The sequence below is a fragment of the Fusarium odoratissimum genome (genome assembly GCF_000260195.1).
Source record: "Fusarium odoratissimum NRRL 54006 unplaced genomic scaffold supercont1.3, whole genome shotgun sequence".
NCBI lineage: Eukaryota > Fungi > Ascomycota > Sordariomycetes > Hypocreales > Nectriaceae > Fusarium > Fusarium odoratissimum.
This window is the reverse complement of record NW_022158689.1, coordinates 1270334-1283987: the sequence shown is the minus strand read 5'-3', so window position 1 is coordinate 1283987 and position 13654 is coordinate 1270334. Positions and strand designations below refer to the sequence as shown.

Sequence of the window (13654 nt, the reverse complement as noted above, 5' to 3'; positions counted from 1 at the left end):
AGAATGCTTTTAGAGCTCTTTTGCTCATTCAGGTATATACAAAGGTCCAGTGTTATTAGTTGATAAGTATCTGACGCTCACGCAATCCAAATACGCCTTGAATCCTGATCGCTGCCTCATTTTCTCAGTTAGATATCCACAAATAAGGTATGGTAAGAAGCTTGATGGATACTGATCAGCTTTCCATATAAAGCTTCAAACAGGGACAACCCTTGGTTGATGTTTACGAGCAATGAACATTCAGTGGCCTAAAGGTTTCAATTCCGATGTTCTGTCTTCTTTATTGAATTGCCATCCAGGGTCATTATCTACATACTGCGTAACTGCTAAATGCCTACTTCATAGCTCGCCCACCAATCCATCGCCGCGAAACAAATAAAATGTTATGAGGGGCAAAGCCTCCAGTGAACATAAGAATACAATATCCAAAAAAAAACGTATATGAACATGTTATCAAAGGCCAGTGGGTTGCTATATAAGTCCTTCATCCCGCCTCAAGACGGTTGTTATGGCCATCCACTGTTCAGAATCTCCGTTGAGTCAACAGCATCCGTAATAAGACTACCAACTGTGCCTCCACTACCATTGAGTTCATTGCAAAGTACGAACAAGGCTGACATGTGTATTGTGAGGTAGAGAAAGTGAGCGAGAAAAGAGTATCAAAATAAAAGCCAAAAAGGGCTTTGAGCTGCGTTGGAGACCCAAGCAGATGATTATGCCACTTGGACAGTGTCTGCTTCAGGCAGAGAAGCTGAAGCTATGTCAAAGTTGTTGAGATTGTTGATAAGTAATAGGTCCACTTCCAAATCCTCACTTTTGAAAACCATAGCTTTGGGAGTGCTGGGATTAAAGAACGAAGGTGTGGCGGGAGACCGTCCTGGAGTCGAAATAGTTTGCAACGTCTCCGCAAATGACCCTGAGTCGCTAGCCTCTCCAACTTCATTGGTTACATATTCGTGGTTTTTGTCCTGTAGTTTTTCGCCGGGTCCGGGAGTGATCAAAGGCGTATAATCTAGTTGTGGAATTGGCTCATTGGTCGAATTATTGCTTCGTTCAACGATGGCACTCGCAGTAGATACAGATGCAGGAGCGGAGTCAGTCCTGCCTGGTGGCGATGACGTTACTGGCCTGACAGTAACAGGTCTCGAAGCAGGATGGTTCATTGGAGGTGCACTTTCAGTGTGGCGGTTCCCACTTGCAGAAGGGTTTCGTCCATGAACAGGGCAATTGGGACAAACAACGGATTCTACTCGCTCAAACTCACGTGGGAGATTATCGTGGGATGACATGCGACCATGCTGGCCCGACGAGGTTCTCCTTGTTCGGGATTGTCGTCCTCGTGACCGGTGCTGGCTCGTTCTGCTGTGCAGCAGCTCGTTGCGAGTCGAGTCTCGAGATGAGGAACGTTCCACGGCTGGCATCGTCGAATCATAAGCTCCATTTGTTGCCAGAGGCTTGGGCTGTGGCATTCGGCCACGGCTTGCTGCGCGTTGAGTCGTATTGACTGAATCACCATAATCAGCCGCTGTTTCAGCCCGCTCGCCGCTGATGCATTGAAGAACACCCTCAAGGTTATTCAGTGGCTCACCGCGGGTTTGGTGGTCTCCTCGTGAAGGCGGTCGATCTACACTATAGTTGTTGTTCCTGAATAAACTCGGGCTTGCGGCTATTGGTATCATATGATCTTCTGTCTGTGGAATGATGGCAGACCTAGGGCGAGTGTTGCTGCGATCTCTCAGATGAGGCCAGTCGTGAACACGCAAGCCGTTTGCAGACTCCGATCTTAATCTGCTGGCAGACTCGGCACGCTGAGAGATGCCCTCAAGATGCTGTGTAATAGCATTGCTGATATCACGAGCCTCAAGTGCTGAGTCGGATCTTTCCCTTGCTCCCGTCCGGCTTGCGTTTCGGGACTTTGGGGATGGTGGTCTGGCAAAACTGGTATCTTGCTTTGCCGGTGATTTCGCTGTCCCCCTTGATGCCCGTGACGATCTGGAGGCTCTGGATGCCTCAGATGATTCGGATATAATTGTTTCATTGGTTCTGTTCGACGAAGTATTTGATAGGGGACTGAATGCTCTCAGATCCTTTGGAGTTGCATTGCTCTGGCTGCGGTTTTGCAATGTTCCAGTACTGAGGGGACGTATTTCGCCTGTGATTTCTGGCCAGGGAAATGGCTCTGGCTTCCTACCCACCGCAGTAGCGGGTGTCCAGCCAGCGGAAAGCGGTGTTGGACCAGCGGAATCGGAAGGCATCCAAAACCACCGAGCATCTGATGGGGATATTCCATCAAGAGACAGGGGTGTTCTTCCATCATCTGGAGCAGCAACGGTAAATCGGTGATTATATGGATGATCTTTCAGCTTGAAAGTGTTCGTCGGGTAGCCGCTGAGAGGAGCTGCACTATTAGGGTACGGCGTACTATCTTCCGGTGGGCGTGTCTGTACAGTTGCATTGGATGCCTGAGACATATTAGATCGCACTGATCTTTCTGATCTCAGAGATGCAGCGCTGATGGGATGGTCCGGCGGATACTGATGAGGGAGAATAGGAGGCGATTCGGGAATGATGAGCCTGGGTCGAACAGACATGGGTGTTGGACTAGGCGCCGACGGTGTAGGGATGTTGAGACTATCTGTGCCAGGAGAACGAGCCGAGTTGCTCATAACGAGCCCTGGGGCAGGAGGAATAGTAATCGTTGGCGCCTGTCGTCTTCTCGTAAAGTCATGAGATCCGTCTTTTGGAAGAGTACAGCGTTGTGACATAGAGGAGATGTGATGCCGTGGTGCGGTTGAGCCTGAAGGATGTGGGCTGGTCACGCTATTCAAGGAACTTTTTGTCTGGCCGTCTTTCTTAGAATCCTCTGAGGAACGCTGAACCTCATTGGACCGGGGATTGTTGGTCTCGTCGTTTCGTTGCAATCTTCCCGGTGCCTCCATGCCAGCGCCTCGTGGGTCCGGGCGATAGACAAGTTTTGCGTACGGTGAGTTATTGGTGTCGACGACCAGCAACTCTTTTTCCCCGCGTCCCAAAAGACCGTAAACTCTAACCTCGCCGTCCTGGATACCAATGACTGCACTGGTACCGGCATATAGAGCCTCATCCTCATTTCCTGTGCGATTACAGAATACAACAATAATCTCATCTTCATTCTCCGCGCGAATGAGAGGCTCAAGTCGAGTAACCCAATAAGTAAGTGTTTCCATGTCAGGTTCGTTGGGCATGCGGGTAAACCGGCGAGGATCCTCTCTGGTATTCCAGGCCATAGACACAATAACGAGATTTGACTCAACTTCGAGGATATGATAGGCAAATTCAAAGGCATGCCATGGCGCTTCAAACTTATAGGGACTGCTCAACGGTCAGTAAGTCACGTAAACCATCCCACGCTTCTTCTTGCCACATACTTTAAGTCCATGCCTATTCAAAGTGGTTAGTATAGCTCGAAGGTAGGAAACAGAGAAGAACTCACAGATTCCTATTGAGGTGTTTCCCAGTCCAGGAATAAAGCCCTCATAAAATCCTTGTCCTCCTTCTAGTGCCCATGTTTCATCTGTATGGTATAAAAAGGATTTCCGGTAGTTCGCTATTGTCTCGCCATCCCCATTGACGACAATAACAGAGTTATAATATTCTGGACCTGTGGGCCACTTTGGTGTAACGTCGACTTTCTCAGGGTATCCAACCGTTACGGTACAGTTGTATTTGAGGGCGATGGTCCTGGCCCAGAGAGACGTGATGCCGGAGCCAGAGGGTTCAAGAAATGGAGCAATATCTTGCAGTGATTTGAAGTTGTACCCTTCTCAAAGTATTAGCATCGCATAATCAAGAGTTCGTAGAACAGGATGGTGAAGAAAAGTCAACAGAAATCAATCAACTTCATCCACTCCAAATAAATTACCAGAGAAAGCCAGCTCGGGCAGAACAAGGAGATCCAGATCATCTGGGTTTGCCCTCGATAATACTGAATCCGCGCGGTTCAAGTTGTTATCGACATCTCCCACCTGGGGCGCAAACTGCAAGCACCCAATTCTCATGATTGCGATTGCGCTGAATTGTCGTTTGTGAATAGATGCGGCGCTGAAATAAATGAAGACCCCGCAATGGTGACACGTCGCTCCTGCCGAACAAGGCCTTGGGCTAGTGAGGCCCGGAGCTGTAATAAGCTCAACGAGCAAAGCGACCGAGAATACCACAACAAGAGAGAAAATACAGATGACGAAAGAACCAAATTATAGAAATCAACAACTAAAGGGGAGGAAGAGAAGAAGGATGGCAAAAACAATCGTGGAGAACGCCCACCCTGTTTGGCACAGGTCGAGGAACCAACGGGTATATCTAGTGACAGTTGGGGGCTGGGCAAGTCCTTGACAACCAAAGGGAAGGCCGCAAGACCGGTGCCGCATGTAAGCTCAGAAATCACCCGTCACTCCCATGGGCTCAGCCTTAACAAGAGTATTCGGAGCTATTGAGTGACATGGGTTGTAGGTTGGCGCTGAGAGGAGCCTCGATGATCCTCCCTGTCTACTTTGTGCCAGTTCAGGGCCTCAGCAGAGCTTCGCGACTGCTAAACACACATCGCGTGGTGATTTAATTGCTCCTTGAAGCGCTCGACCCCCGCCAGCTGCCAGCTGCCAGCAACGGGCGCATCTACCAGAAAACGGGGCCCAATGAACGGTAAGCGTTAAGCGCTCAACAACCCCGCGACAAGGGTTCGGGCCTGGCCCTCCCGCATTCCCGGCACCTCTATACCATATCTGGGTTTCGCTTGCTTGGTCTCGAATTGATGTCACTGGTCAGTGTTGTCTTCGTGACAACCATTTCTGGCCATGGGTAGATTTCTTCTAAATTGTGGAGCAGATGATTCGATGCTTCGTTTTTGACCAGTAAGAGCCTGGGCACTTAATGCATCTTTAAGAGCCAACACGGATTGTACAGCACATTGCTTTCAATCACCTTTGAGAAACGAGCAAGGGAGTGCGAGTGATTACCATCAGCTTCAGCTTAGAGCCATCTAGCCTCCTTAGACCTCATAGTGATAATTCCGGAGTACATTGCGGTTCAGCCGTCCAATTTATCTGCAGGTCAGGTATGTGTTGGAGTGAAAACTTCGAGTTGATCTCCCCAAAAACACTGAAGGCAGTTGTGACTGATTACCTTTCTACTCACCTCTCCTGACAACTGCTTCTATTTTCTTCCTGGTAATTTCCTTATGTATTGGCGATTAGAAATTATCATTCTGTATTTCGAAAATATTCAGAAGTTAATATCAATTTATTTCGGTATCTTTATTTCGTACTCAATTCTAAGGACACTAATGGTTTCTCTTCTGTTACTGCAACGGCCATCATCTGATGCCTAGCAACTAAGACCAATCAACATACGGAAATACTTGTTTCATCGTCGCCTTGAACTTCAAAATCCCGGAACCAACGAACGTGTACTATTGGTTATCGGCTTCCAGACTGTACCGTCTGTGATAAACGTTGCATTATATCCACCCATGACGACAGCCAGTCATGATAAAACTCAGTACACCAGAATGTTGACCGCGACTTTGGCTCCTTCATCCACCAACCAGTGGAATCTATGGACAGGCATTCTTCCCCCAGCTATGAAAACCATGCTTTATCCCTCGACGCCCTTGTTTCTCGGTCATAAATTCACCCTTCACCGCCCAACAATGGGACGACATCACAGGAGGGAATAGTCACGTGAGCATTCCATTCATCTTTACGTCGAATCTCATGATTCGATACTCACGGGAGCCTGTCAAGTTCTATGCATCTAAGGCGACAGCCGCGCGCCAAACTCTGTCGTCATCTCAACAGCCGATTTAGGAGCTTGTTGGTTGTTACTGCTCTCATTTGTTTCATGTTCCTTCGCCGCCAGTAAGATATAAAAGCCATATCAAACACTGCAGTCGGTTCCGCAGTAATTTTAGGGAGACTCTCTTCGCTGATCATCATGTCAGCGGTTGATCCTGTTGGCGAGGTTGGATGATCAAAACTTAGTTTCAGGTTCGAGTGATACAAAGGTCATGAATTCTGGAGGCTGAGATCGTATCTAAGTTTTGAGTCACGCACATGCAAGTTTGCATTTGGTCTTTGAACGGTTCGATGCTGAGGATATGGCTGTCATATCGAGTGTTCCGTGTTCTCTAGACCTAGACGAAATTCCTAGCAGACAGATATTACTTTTGGAGGTCTAGAATGATCAGGCAATAGTTGTACACCCAATTTGCAGGGTTATCTACTGTCTGAGCAGATAGTCATGACGAAGTATACCAATGGACAGAACCAATATGATCAAGATTGATGCACATAACTAGGTAGGTACCTTGGGTAGGTTATCACTCGGAAATACATCTTGCTCTTTGTCAGCTCAATAAGATCAACTGTAACCAGCAGGGGTGATCTAGTCTACACGAATAGCTTACCCTATACCTTTAACCTGTCATGGTAGTCCCAGTCTCGGCAGTAAGATTATGTTGTTTGTATCAACCATATTTAAAAAACCTATTACCATGGTATGTTCTTTTTTCATGTGTCCCTTTTTTTATGCAAAGAATTCAAGTTAGGCGATCAAACTTTGGAGAGGGTGTCATGTTACAGTATCAAAGGCCAACGACATTGATGAATTAGGTAGAGCTTGTAGTGTAAATTGGTCATTACAAAACTGTGAAACAGATCCATGGGAATGGCGTTCATTTTAAAAGCCTCATCGACAGCTGGCACGATAATGACATAATAGCGAGATGGGCTTTTTGAGATTCGACGACTCAGAACAAGACGATGGCGCTTCGTCCGATGAATCAACATCCTTACCGCACCGACTTAATTTAGACGAGCTGGCTGGACATGCAGGTTTAATCACTATCACATGAATCTTATTGGCTAATGCTGTCTCAGATTACAAGGAACAAATGGCAGCAGGGTTTAGCGCGTCTGCGGCAATCTGAGCGCTTGTACCTCGCGTGGAATGAGAGCAATATACCCGAAATAGCGAGGCAAAAGATTGACGCAGGGTGGTTGGTGAGTGAACACGCGCGCTAAAATGATAATTGAGAGGGAGGACAAGAGAAGACGAAATAATGTGTTGGGAGCAGCCTTGGCAGGAATATTGGATGGAAGAGTCGAGAGAAGATCACTGATATATTCAGCTTGGAACATCGCTTATCTGTTTATTGCCCCCAGCCAAGAATAATGCCAGCATGGCCGGGAACCGGCCTCAACGGTCGATCAATCTGCCAGTCAGTCACTACGGTAGTGTTGTGGATAGCCTGACATCTACTGCCTGACTGCTTACACAGTAGGTGTTGGCCACGCAAGTTGGCCGGCGTTTGCGACGCTTCGCAGAAGAGTCTTGATTGGCTTGTGGTGCTCACCAAGACCATCACCCCTGCCCACGCATAGCCTTAACCGCCAGAGAGCATGCACAGAGGTGCTGATTGGCCAGCTACCAGGGTTTCCGGGGGGTTAGCTCTTAATTCGGTTTCTATTCTGAGCTGGCACACTCTTACACCTTGTTCCCCTCAGTCTAGCGATTGTCCATCCTATTATAGGACACTTGGAGATCCAGTCCATCCCGAAGCTACCACATAGATGAGAGCTGACAACTGAATGCGGCAAGCTAACCTTTGAATCCCAGCGATTGTCGGGTTGTTCAAACCACACAGATAATGCTGTACCAAGGATGTCTTGCGCGGCACCTGCTTGATAAATCAATCATGATGCCCACATGCCTTTTTCGAAGCCTGCCTTCCCACTCCATTTTATTTGATGTATGTACCTATGTTGGTTCACAGTGAACTTTCGGGCCTGCATTGGTAAATTGAAGATCAGTTGCTCTACCCATTTGCCTCACCACTGCGTTCGAGGATTTGAGGTTGTCACCACGGCCTGCCATGCTGGGGGTCGTTCCGTGACCAGTTGTCATCCACCCACTTCGAGTCTCAGCCTTCGTCTTTCATACCAAGCCGTTCAACTCGAAACGAAGACCTCATAATGCGGGGTCTTTTTCTTGGGCTGAGCACAATAGCTCTCCTCTCTTCCTCTAGCTTTGCCCTTCATTTCACAACAGAGTCAGAATGTGCCGCTCTATGTTCGGATGGCTCAAATTCAACAACTTCCAACTTCAAAACCTCCACAACAAATTCTACAGACGTTGTATGCGAGGACAATGAATATTCAGGCTCAGGGAATGGCATCAGGTTTAAAAACTGTCTCAATTGTCTCCAGAAGAGCGATGCTACATGGAAAGAACAAAGTGATGTGTATTGGTTTCTGTGTAAGTCTCAGTATGTTACAGGCTCTGGTCTCGCTAACATGGTCATGGTACAGACAACGTGCGATATGCGTTTGATGTTTGCCTATACTCTTACCCAGATGCGGCAGACTCGGGTACTATTAATTCCCCTTGCAACATTGAAAGCTCATGCGGCTCTCTCGAGGATGCTCTGACGGCATCACTATTGAAGACAACCCCCGATAACCAGTTCGACTATTGCGAAGCCGAAGAGTCAGTCATCAAGAGTTCCAGTTACAACCAGTGTATTGGCTGTCTGCAGTCAACATCGAATCAAAAGTATCTGGCCAACTGTAAGTTCTCTGTTTGCTGGTTCTTCGAAATACCGCATTAACAAATCCCTAGTTCTGGTGGCATTGAAAGCTGGCTGTATTCAAGAGCCTAAGAAAGGCGATATACTTGGCCTTAGTGGCACAATTTTCACTCACACACTCATTAACATTACTGATCCTAACACCAACGAAACTCTACCTGGTGACGATGGTGCTCCTGTTGGCTCTATGACCACTGGCACAATCGTCGGTATCGCTGTGGGATGCGGCCTAGGCATAGCTGGCATGGTGTGGCTTATCTTCATGTACTGTCGACGAAGTCGACAACGCCGCGGTGCAGCAATCAAGATTGAATCACCGCCTCCCGATGCACCAATGAATGACCCTTCTATGTACGGCATTCACAAGTCTTCTTACTTCACTGACAATGCTGGATATCCCGGGCGCTCGGCGCAGCCTCATAACCATGCTGGAAGCCACATCCGCACAATGTCTAACGCAGAGTATTACGACAGTTTCGAACAAGATGACAGCGGTATCAATGGCAAGGTCAGCTATCACTATGCACCGCACTCGAAGAGTAATGGTCCCAATGCTGCACTGCCTGCACACCCAGCCTACATCCCTAGGGTCGTGAGCCGCCTTCCTGATGCTAAGGCACCGAGTTCCGTCCGGCATACCATGAGATCCAATGTTCCCGATTCATATGCTCTCCAGACATATCTCAGTGCTGCTGAGCCTGCAGGTACTGACACCCAGCGGATCGCAGAGGTGGCATCTCTGAGTACTTCGAGCTCGCGTGCTGCGAGCCGCAACCCTTCTCCTGTACCACATCATCCAACCACTAGACCACCAGCATCAGCGGCGGCTCCAATTCCTGTCCCTGAAGCCGCCAAAACCAAGCCATCCTTCGCATTCCCTTCTCTATCAAAACTCATCATTCCCAAGAAGCAGGGGACCCCACAGCTAAATCTGTTATCAGCAACCCCTATATCGGCGATCGATAATGATCCAAGACATGAGCTAAGGATCTCCAGGCCGTTGGCTGTGTTGGATCCAAGGTTTCAAGACCGACCGTTAGGAGGTGGTACAGTCCTAGCAACTGAGGTGCCGGCGGGGTTCAGTGACGACTATCTCAAGAGGCGGGAAGCAAACAAGTCTCCCATGTTAAGCGGCAACAGTCGCGTCTATGGATGATGATAAATACTATATATTCACATAAAGAGTGTGCGTATTTCAGTAATTACGGTATTACAGAAACTTTTGGTTTGGCTCAGGCTTGGAGTTATTTGGTTGACACATCCGGGCACGACGTGCCCTAGATCGCTACGATACAGATGGTGGGCACAGGAGTTCTATAGTGATAATTCTTTCATTCATCCTATTGCATACCCTGCAAGTGACAACAGAAAGTGGGCTTGTTTTAGCCCAGTCGCTGACCTGGGCCACGAGATCGCCACGAATCTGGTAAAGGACCTGCGTTGACACCAGTGCTACGTCCAGAAGACGGGGAATTTCCAGGTCGGACGGCGGTACCGAAACCTCTGGCAGAGACTCTTGGTGTCTGTACAAGACGCTCAAGCCAGGCAGGGGTTCTCAAAAGTCGAGGACCGTTCCCGAACTCAGGCCAGATTCTTGTGAGAAAATCGAATAGATGGGCAGCGAGTAGACCCTCAATTTCGACCAATGCCTTCTGTGGTCCTGCCATGAGCGCGGTGACAACTATCATGCAGATTGGCAGGGCCTGTGCGGGGATGGTAAGAACGAGATACTGTGTCTTCTGGCCACGCTGGTCTTGAGTAGTGGTGTAAACCATGGCAAGAATGAGGCCGTTCATGTACATGAAGCTCGTCAGGCCGGCAAGGTAGTCAATCATCTAGCGACGTCGTTAACCTCGGTACAGGCACATGACATACGGGTACGTGTTTGGGATATTTGATGTTTTATTGCTATGATATAAAAATGTAGGGAGCTAAAAAACCACTCGAGTGAATTGAGGATCACACGAGCCATCCATATAGACATCCCACCATGCCTGCACCGCAGACCAACCCGGAAATGCGAATGATGGGTGATCCGAAGTGCAGGGGTGATCTTCCTCATTTCCAGGAACCGTGATAGCTGAAGAGGCAAAGCACTATCCGGGCAGATATATGAGGGGGGTTTTGAAAGGAACACATGGGAGAGTAGCAAAGCACGAGTGTGTAGACGCAGGCTTACCAGAATTACGGTGCAGACAAATAATATGTAGAACACAAGATCGACCTTGCGTGGGAAACGTGGGTTTCCCATCTCCAACTGAACGCTATAGCGATACAGGAAGAACGAGTTGAAGAGCAAGTTGATCGGCTGCATTTCGATTAAGAAACATGTTACGAGTCGCCAGATTTGAGGTGGAAACATCCAAAGATAGGATGGGTGATATATCAGACGCATGGCAGGTAATAACCCGACGATGCAACCAATGGAGGTCAACACTGTAGCAGTAATCAGGTTCCTATGACATAGTTAGCGAGTGCTATCGAGAGCACGAATGAACATGAGTGACTTACCGAGAAACGGGTGGCAGGGCCCAGTAGGCGGCCATCACATTGTCAGCCATGGTTGGCAGCTTTGCTCAATGCGACAAATGCGACAGTGGTAGTAGCAGGTCAACGATAGCTGAGTTAAGAGTACTTTTTCTGCACAAGAGAGAAAAAGAAAACAAGTGAAGGTTCAGCTGATGTGTTATGTAGAAAGAGAAGAAACGTGGGACTTCGCAAAACCAGGCAACCAGGGACTCATGGTTATTGCTTGCGTGTCATCTTTGTTTCCGAGATCCTTTGCCCTTGGAAGAGTATGGAAGGAGAGAAGATGACAGCTTAAGAAAATTCTAATAAATGCGCAATCCGCTATAGCGGGGCGCCAAATCAGGACCGACATTCCGCCGAGATTTGCGGCCCTAGGTGTGGCTAGTAGGAGCTCGCGCCACACTTGGTGAAGTGTGTGTCATGGAAGCGGAAGTGACCGGGCTCGGGATTCTCAAGCTCACGAACATATCGTCTGATGTTGCTGTAAAACTTTTTATTATATTCACTGTTCAATTGTTTCTAGAGCCATACGATCTACGGAGCCTAGAAACCTGGGCCCGGAAGCATCAACATCACAAAGATAAGATCAAACCATCATCATGCGTGCTCACGATGCTATGCAGAGCGACGAGGCCAATGATGCTGCTTGGGAAGCTGCCAGAGGAGGTGTTGCAGGTGCAGTCAAGTGGGGAATAGGTGCCGCAGTGTTGGGTGCTGCCGGATATATCTGGTCGCCGTTGTATCGATCCATGACGATTCAATTCAAAGTGTAGGGCTCATTCTCACAGCTGATCCGTCCTGGTACTGACCTTGTCAAGGTATTTACAAATGTGTGGCATGGTGCCTGGAGCCATGATCGAGGCAGACTCACGGCTCAGAGCATACGAGCACCGAGTGAGAATGCAGCGGCGGTTGATGGGAGACAGGGCTAAATGGGAACGATATGAGGAAGAATTCATCAAAGGTGATGGCAAGTGATCGCCTCTGGCGCGGAAACAGAGTCCCTATGATCTCAATCTCTCACTGAAAAGTCTTGACTGTAACTGCTTGGGGTATAAAGGCGTACATATGTCACATTAGAGATGACCATCGAGTCGTCTGTGTAAATCACATTGCTTTAGCATCTTTCCTTCGCTTTCTCAGTCGAATACCAACTCCAACGCCAATGATGCACCCATGCCTAGATTCATCTCCATATTCTATACCCGAAATCGCTTAGGATCCATGTTGATTTTGCATAGCCGAACGACGCATCCGCTGAGCTGGAGTAGTGTCTGCACACCTTCTAGAACCTTCATATGTGTAAAGCCAATCTCTTTGATAAACTCCAGCTTTGCATGTTCGCTCAACGTAGGGATTGTTTTCGTAACCTTGAACATAGTGCTGATAATGTCGTGGCTTGAATAACCTAGATCCCAAAGTTCTCGGAGTGTTTCCAGTGCGGAATCAACATTGCCTTCATAGCAAGCCTTTAGCATCGCCTGCACCTTGATTGGATGAGGCGAGTCAACAACCTTGAAGACATTGTCTCCCGAGACGAAGCCAAAACCGGCAAAGGTAGATTGAAGGTTGTTGATGGCTTGTCGCATATCTCCCTCGGCGCTGAAAACCAAGGCTGCAAGTCCATCATCACTGTATTCGACCTTTTCCGCCTCAATAATTTGCATGAGTCGCTTTACGACTTGAGCGTCTGTTAACTTGGCGTATCGTAGGATGGCGCATCGTGATTGGAGGGGTTCGATGATCTTGTTGGACTGGTTGCAGGCAAAAGCGAATCGTGTAGTGTTGGAGTAGATCTCCATAGTTCGTCTAAGGGCTTGCTGAGCACCCGAAGTCATGCTGTCGGCTTCATCGAGGATAACAAGTTTATGGCGCCCTGCAGGTAGAGTGACCTTCTTTTGGGCGAAGCCCTTGATCCTGTTTCGGACAACATCGATACCTAGGTGTGTCAGTGAATTCATTCATTCACATAAGGGGATCCAAGTACCTCGCTCGTCACTGGCATTGAGCTCCAAGACCGCTTCCTTGTACGATTCACCTAAGAGTTGCCGGGCCAGACATAGAACACTGGTGGTCTTTCCAATACCAGGCATACCCGAGATGATTACATGGGGCATGTTGCCTTCTCTAGCAATGATCTTTAGTCTTTCAATCGTTTCTGTGTTGCCGACGACATCGTCAAGGAACACTGGTCGATACTTTTCCACCCTAGGAACAATCAGTGAGCAATTCTTCAATGGGCATAAAGGGCATACCAGGGAAGCTCATAATTTGTGGTTCCATTGGAAGAAGCTTTGAGGGCCGCCTTTGAGGCAGAGTTCGACGATTCGCCACGCTCTTCGGGTTTTTGGGAAGACATTCTGGGTATGCTGTTGCGGTGAAATCGTTGATCCTACAACTGAAGCCTGAAATGGTATGTCAATCAATCACTTTACGCGACTGAGAGAATAGAGACGCGTCGAGTGAATGGTCTGTGCGCCGGAACCTGGAGCCAAGGTAGTGCCC

The 13654-nt window shown here is 48.3% G+C and overlaps 5 protein-coding genes across 6 annotated transcripts; 2 read left to right on the top strand and 3 right to left on the bottom strand.

The window, feature by feature from the left end:
• Nucleotides 1-246: 246 nt before the first annotated feature.
• On the bottom strand, nt 247-4543 carry FOIG_02858 (uncharacterized protein). 2 transcript variants are annotated; one of them, XM_031200305.1, is made up of 4 exons: nt 3902-4543; nt 3473-3799; nt 3408-3420; nt 247-3351 (listed from the first exon to the last, which is right to left on the bottom strand). In XM_031200305.1, exons 1-4 carry the CDS (start codon nt 4035-4037, stop codon nt 714-716), a joined length of 3114 nt encoding a protein of 1037 aa, XP_031070073.1. In that variant the 5' UTR covers nt 4038-4543; the 3' UTR covers nt 247-713. The 2 variants fall into 2 exon arrangements, with proteins under 2 accessions (XP_031070073.1, XP_031070074.1); XM_031200306.1 differs by having other exon boundaries at nt 3473-4543.
• Nucleotides 4544-7693: 3150 nt separating this feature from the next.
• FOIG_02857 (uncharacterized protein) lies at nt 7694-10025 on the top strand. Its single transcript, XM_031200304.1, has 3 exons — nt 7694-8289; nt 8343-8600; nt 8653-10025. The coding sequence occupies exons 1-3, from the start codon at nt 8007-8009 to the stop codon at nt 9774-9776; spliced, it is 1665 nt and encodes a 554-aa protein (XP_031070072.1). The 5' UTR covers nt 7694-8006; the 3' UTR covers nt 9777-10025.
• On the bottom strand, nt 9922-11419 carry FOIG_02856 (uncharacterized protein). Its single transcript, XM_031200303.1, has 3 exons — nt 11132-11419; nt 10800-11076; nt 9922-10455 (listed from the first exon to the last, which is right to left on the bottom strand). Exons 1-3 carry the CDS (start codon nt 11179-11181, stop codon nt 10003-10005), a joined length of 780 nt encoding a protein of 259 aa, XP_031070071.1. The 5' UTR covers nt 11182-11419; the 3' UTR covers nt 9922-10002.
• Nucleotides 11420-11562: 143 nt separating this feature from the next.
• On the top strand, nt 11563-12516 carry FOIG_02855 (uncharacterized protein). The gene is made up of 2 exons (XM_031200302.1): nt 11563-11918; nt 11968-12516. Exons 1-2 carry the CDS (start codon nt 11749-11751, stop codon nt 12125-12127), a joined length of 330 nt encoding a protein of 109 aa, XP_031070070.1. The 5' UTR covers nt 11563-11748; the 3' UTR covers nt 12128-12516.
• FOIG_02854 (replication factor C subunit 4) lies at nt 11567-13604 on the bottom strand. The gene is made up of 3 exons (XM_031200301.1): nt 13405-13604; nt 13137-13357; nt 11567-13088 (listed from the first exon to the last, which is right to left on the bottom strand). Exons 1-3 carry the CDS (start codon nt 13506-13508, stop codon nt 12349-12351), a joined length of 1065 nt encoding a protein of 354 aa, XP_031070069.1. The 5' UTR covers nt 13509-13604; the 3' UTR covers nt 11567-12348.
• Between the last annotated feature and the right edge of the window lie 50 nt (nt 13605-13654).

Excerpts from the sequence above, each read along its gene's own strand:
- FOIG_02858 (XM_031200305.1), bottom strand. The coding sequence starts at position 4,037 with ATGAGAATTGGGTGCTTGCAGTTTGCGCCCCAGGTGGGAGATGTCGAT. Across the intron at positions 3,800-3,901 it reads GCCCGAGCTGGCTTTCTCTG|GGTACAACTTCAAATCACTG; the intron begins GTAATTTATTTG and ends TACTTTGAGAAG.
- FOIG_02857 (XM_031200304.1), top strand. The coding sequence starts at position 8,007 with ATGCGGGGTCTTTTTCTTGGGCTGAGCACAATAGCTCTCCTCTCTTCC. Across the intron at positions 8,290-8,342 it reads TGATGTGTATTGGTTTCTGT|ACAACGTGCGATATGCGTTT; the intron begins GTAAGTCTCAGT and ends GTCATGGTACAG. Across the intron at positions 8,601-8,652 it reads TCAAAAGTATCTGGCCAACT|TTCTGGTGGCATTGAAAGCT; the intron begins GTAAGTTCTCTG and ends ACAAATCCCTAG.
- FOIG_02856 (XM_031200303.1), bottom strand. The coding sequence starts at position 11,181 with ATGGCTGACAATGTGATGGCCGCCTACTGGGCCCTGCCACCCGTTTCT. Across the intron at positions 11,077-11,131 it reads GCCCTGCCACCCGTTTCTCG|GAACCTGATTACTGCTACAG; the intron begins GTAAGTCACTCA and ends ACTATGTCATAG. Across the intron at positions 10,456-10,799 it reads TTGTCTGCACCGTAATTCTG|ATGATTGACTACCTTGCCGG; the intron begins GTAAGCCTGCGT and ends CGACGTCGCTAG.
- FOIG_02855 (XM_031200302.1), top strand. The coding sequence starts at position 11,749 with ATGCGTGCTCACGATGCTATGCAGAGCGACGAGGCCAATGATGCTGCT. Across the intron at positions 11,919-11,967 it reads ATGACGATTCAATTCAAAGT|GTATTTACAAATGTGTGGCA; the intron begins GTAGGGCTCATT and ends GACCTTGTCAAG.
- FOIG_02854 (XM_031200301.1), bottom strand. The coding sequence starts at position 13,508 with ATGTCTTCCCAAAAACCCGAAGAGCGTGGCGAATCGTCGAACTCTGCC. Across the intron at positions 13,358-13,404 it reads ACAAATTATGAGCTTCCCTG|GGTGGAAAAGTATCGACCAG; the intron begins GTATGCCCTTTA and ends GATTGTTCCTAG. Across the intron at positions 13,089-13,136 it reads CAATGCCAGTGACGAGCGAG|GTATCGATGTTGTCCGAAAC; the intron begins GTACTTGGATCC and ends TGACACACCTAG.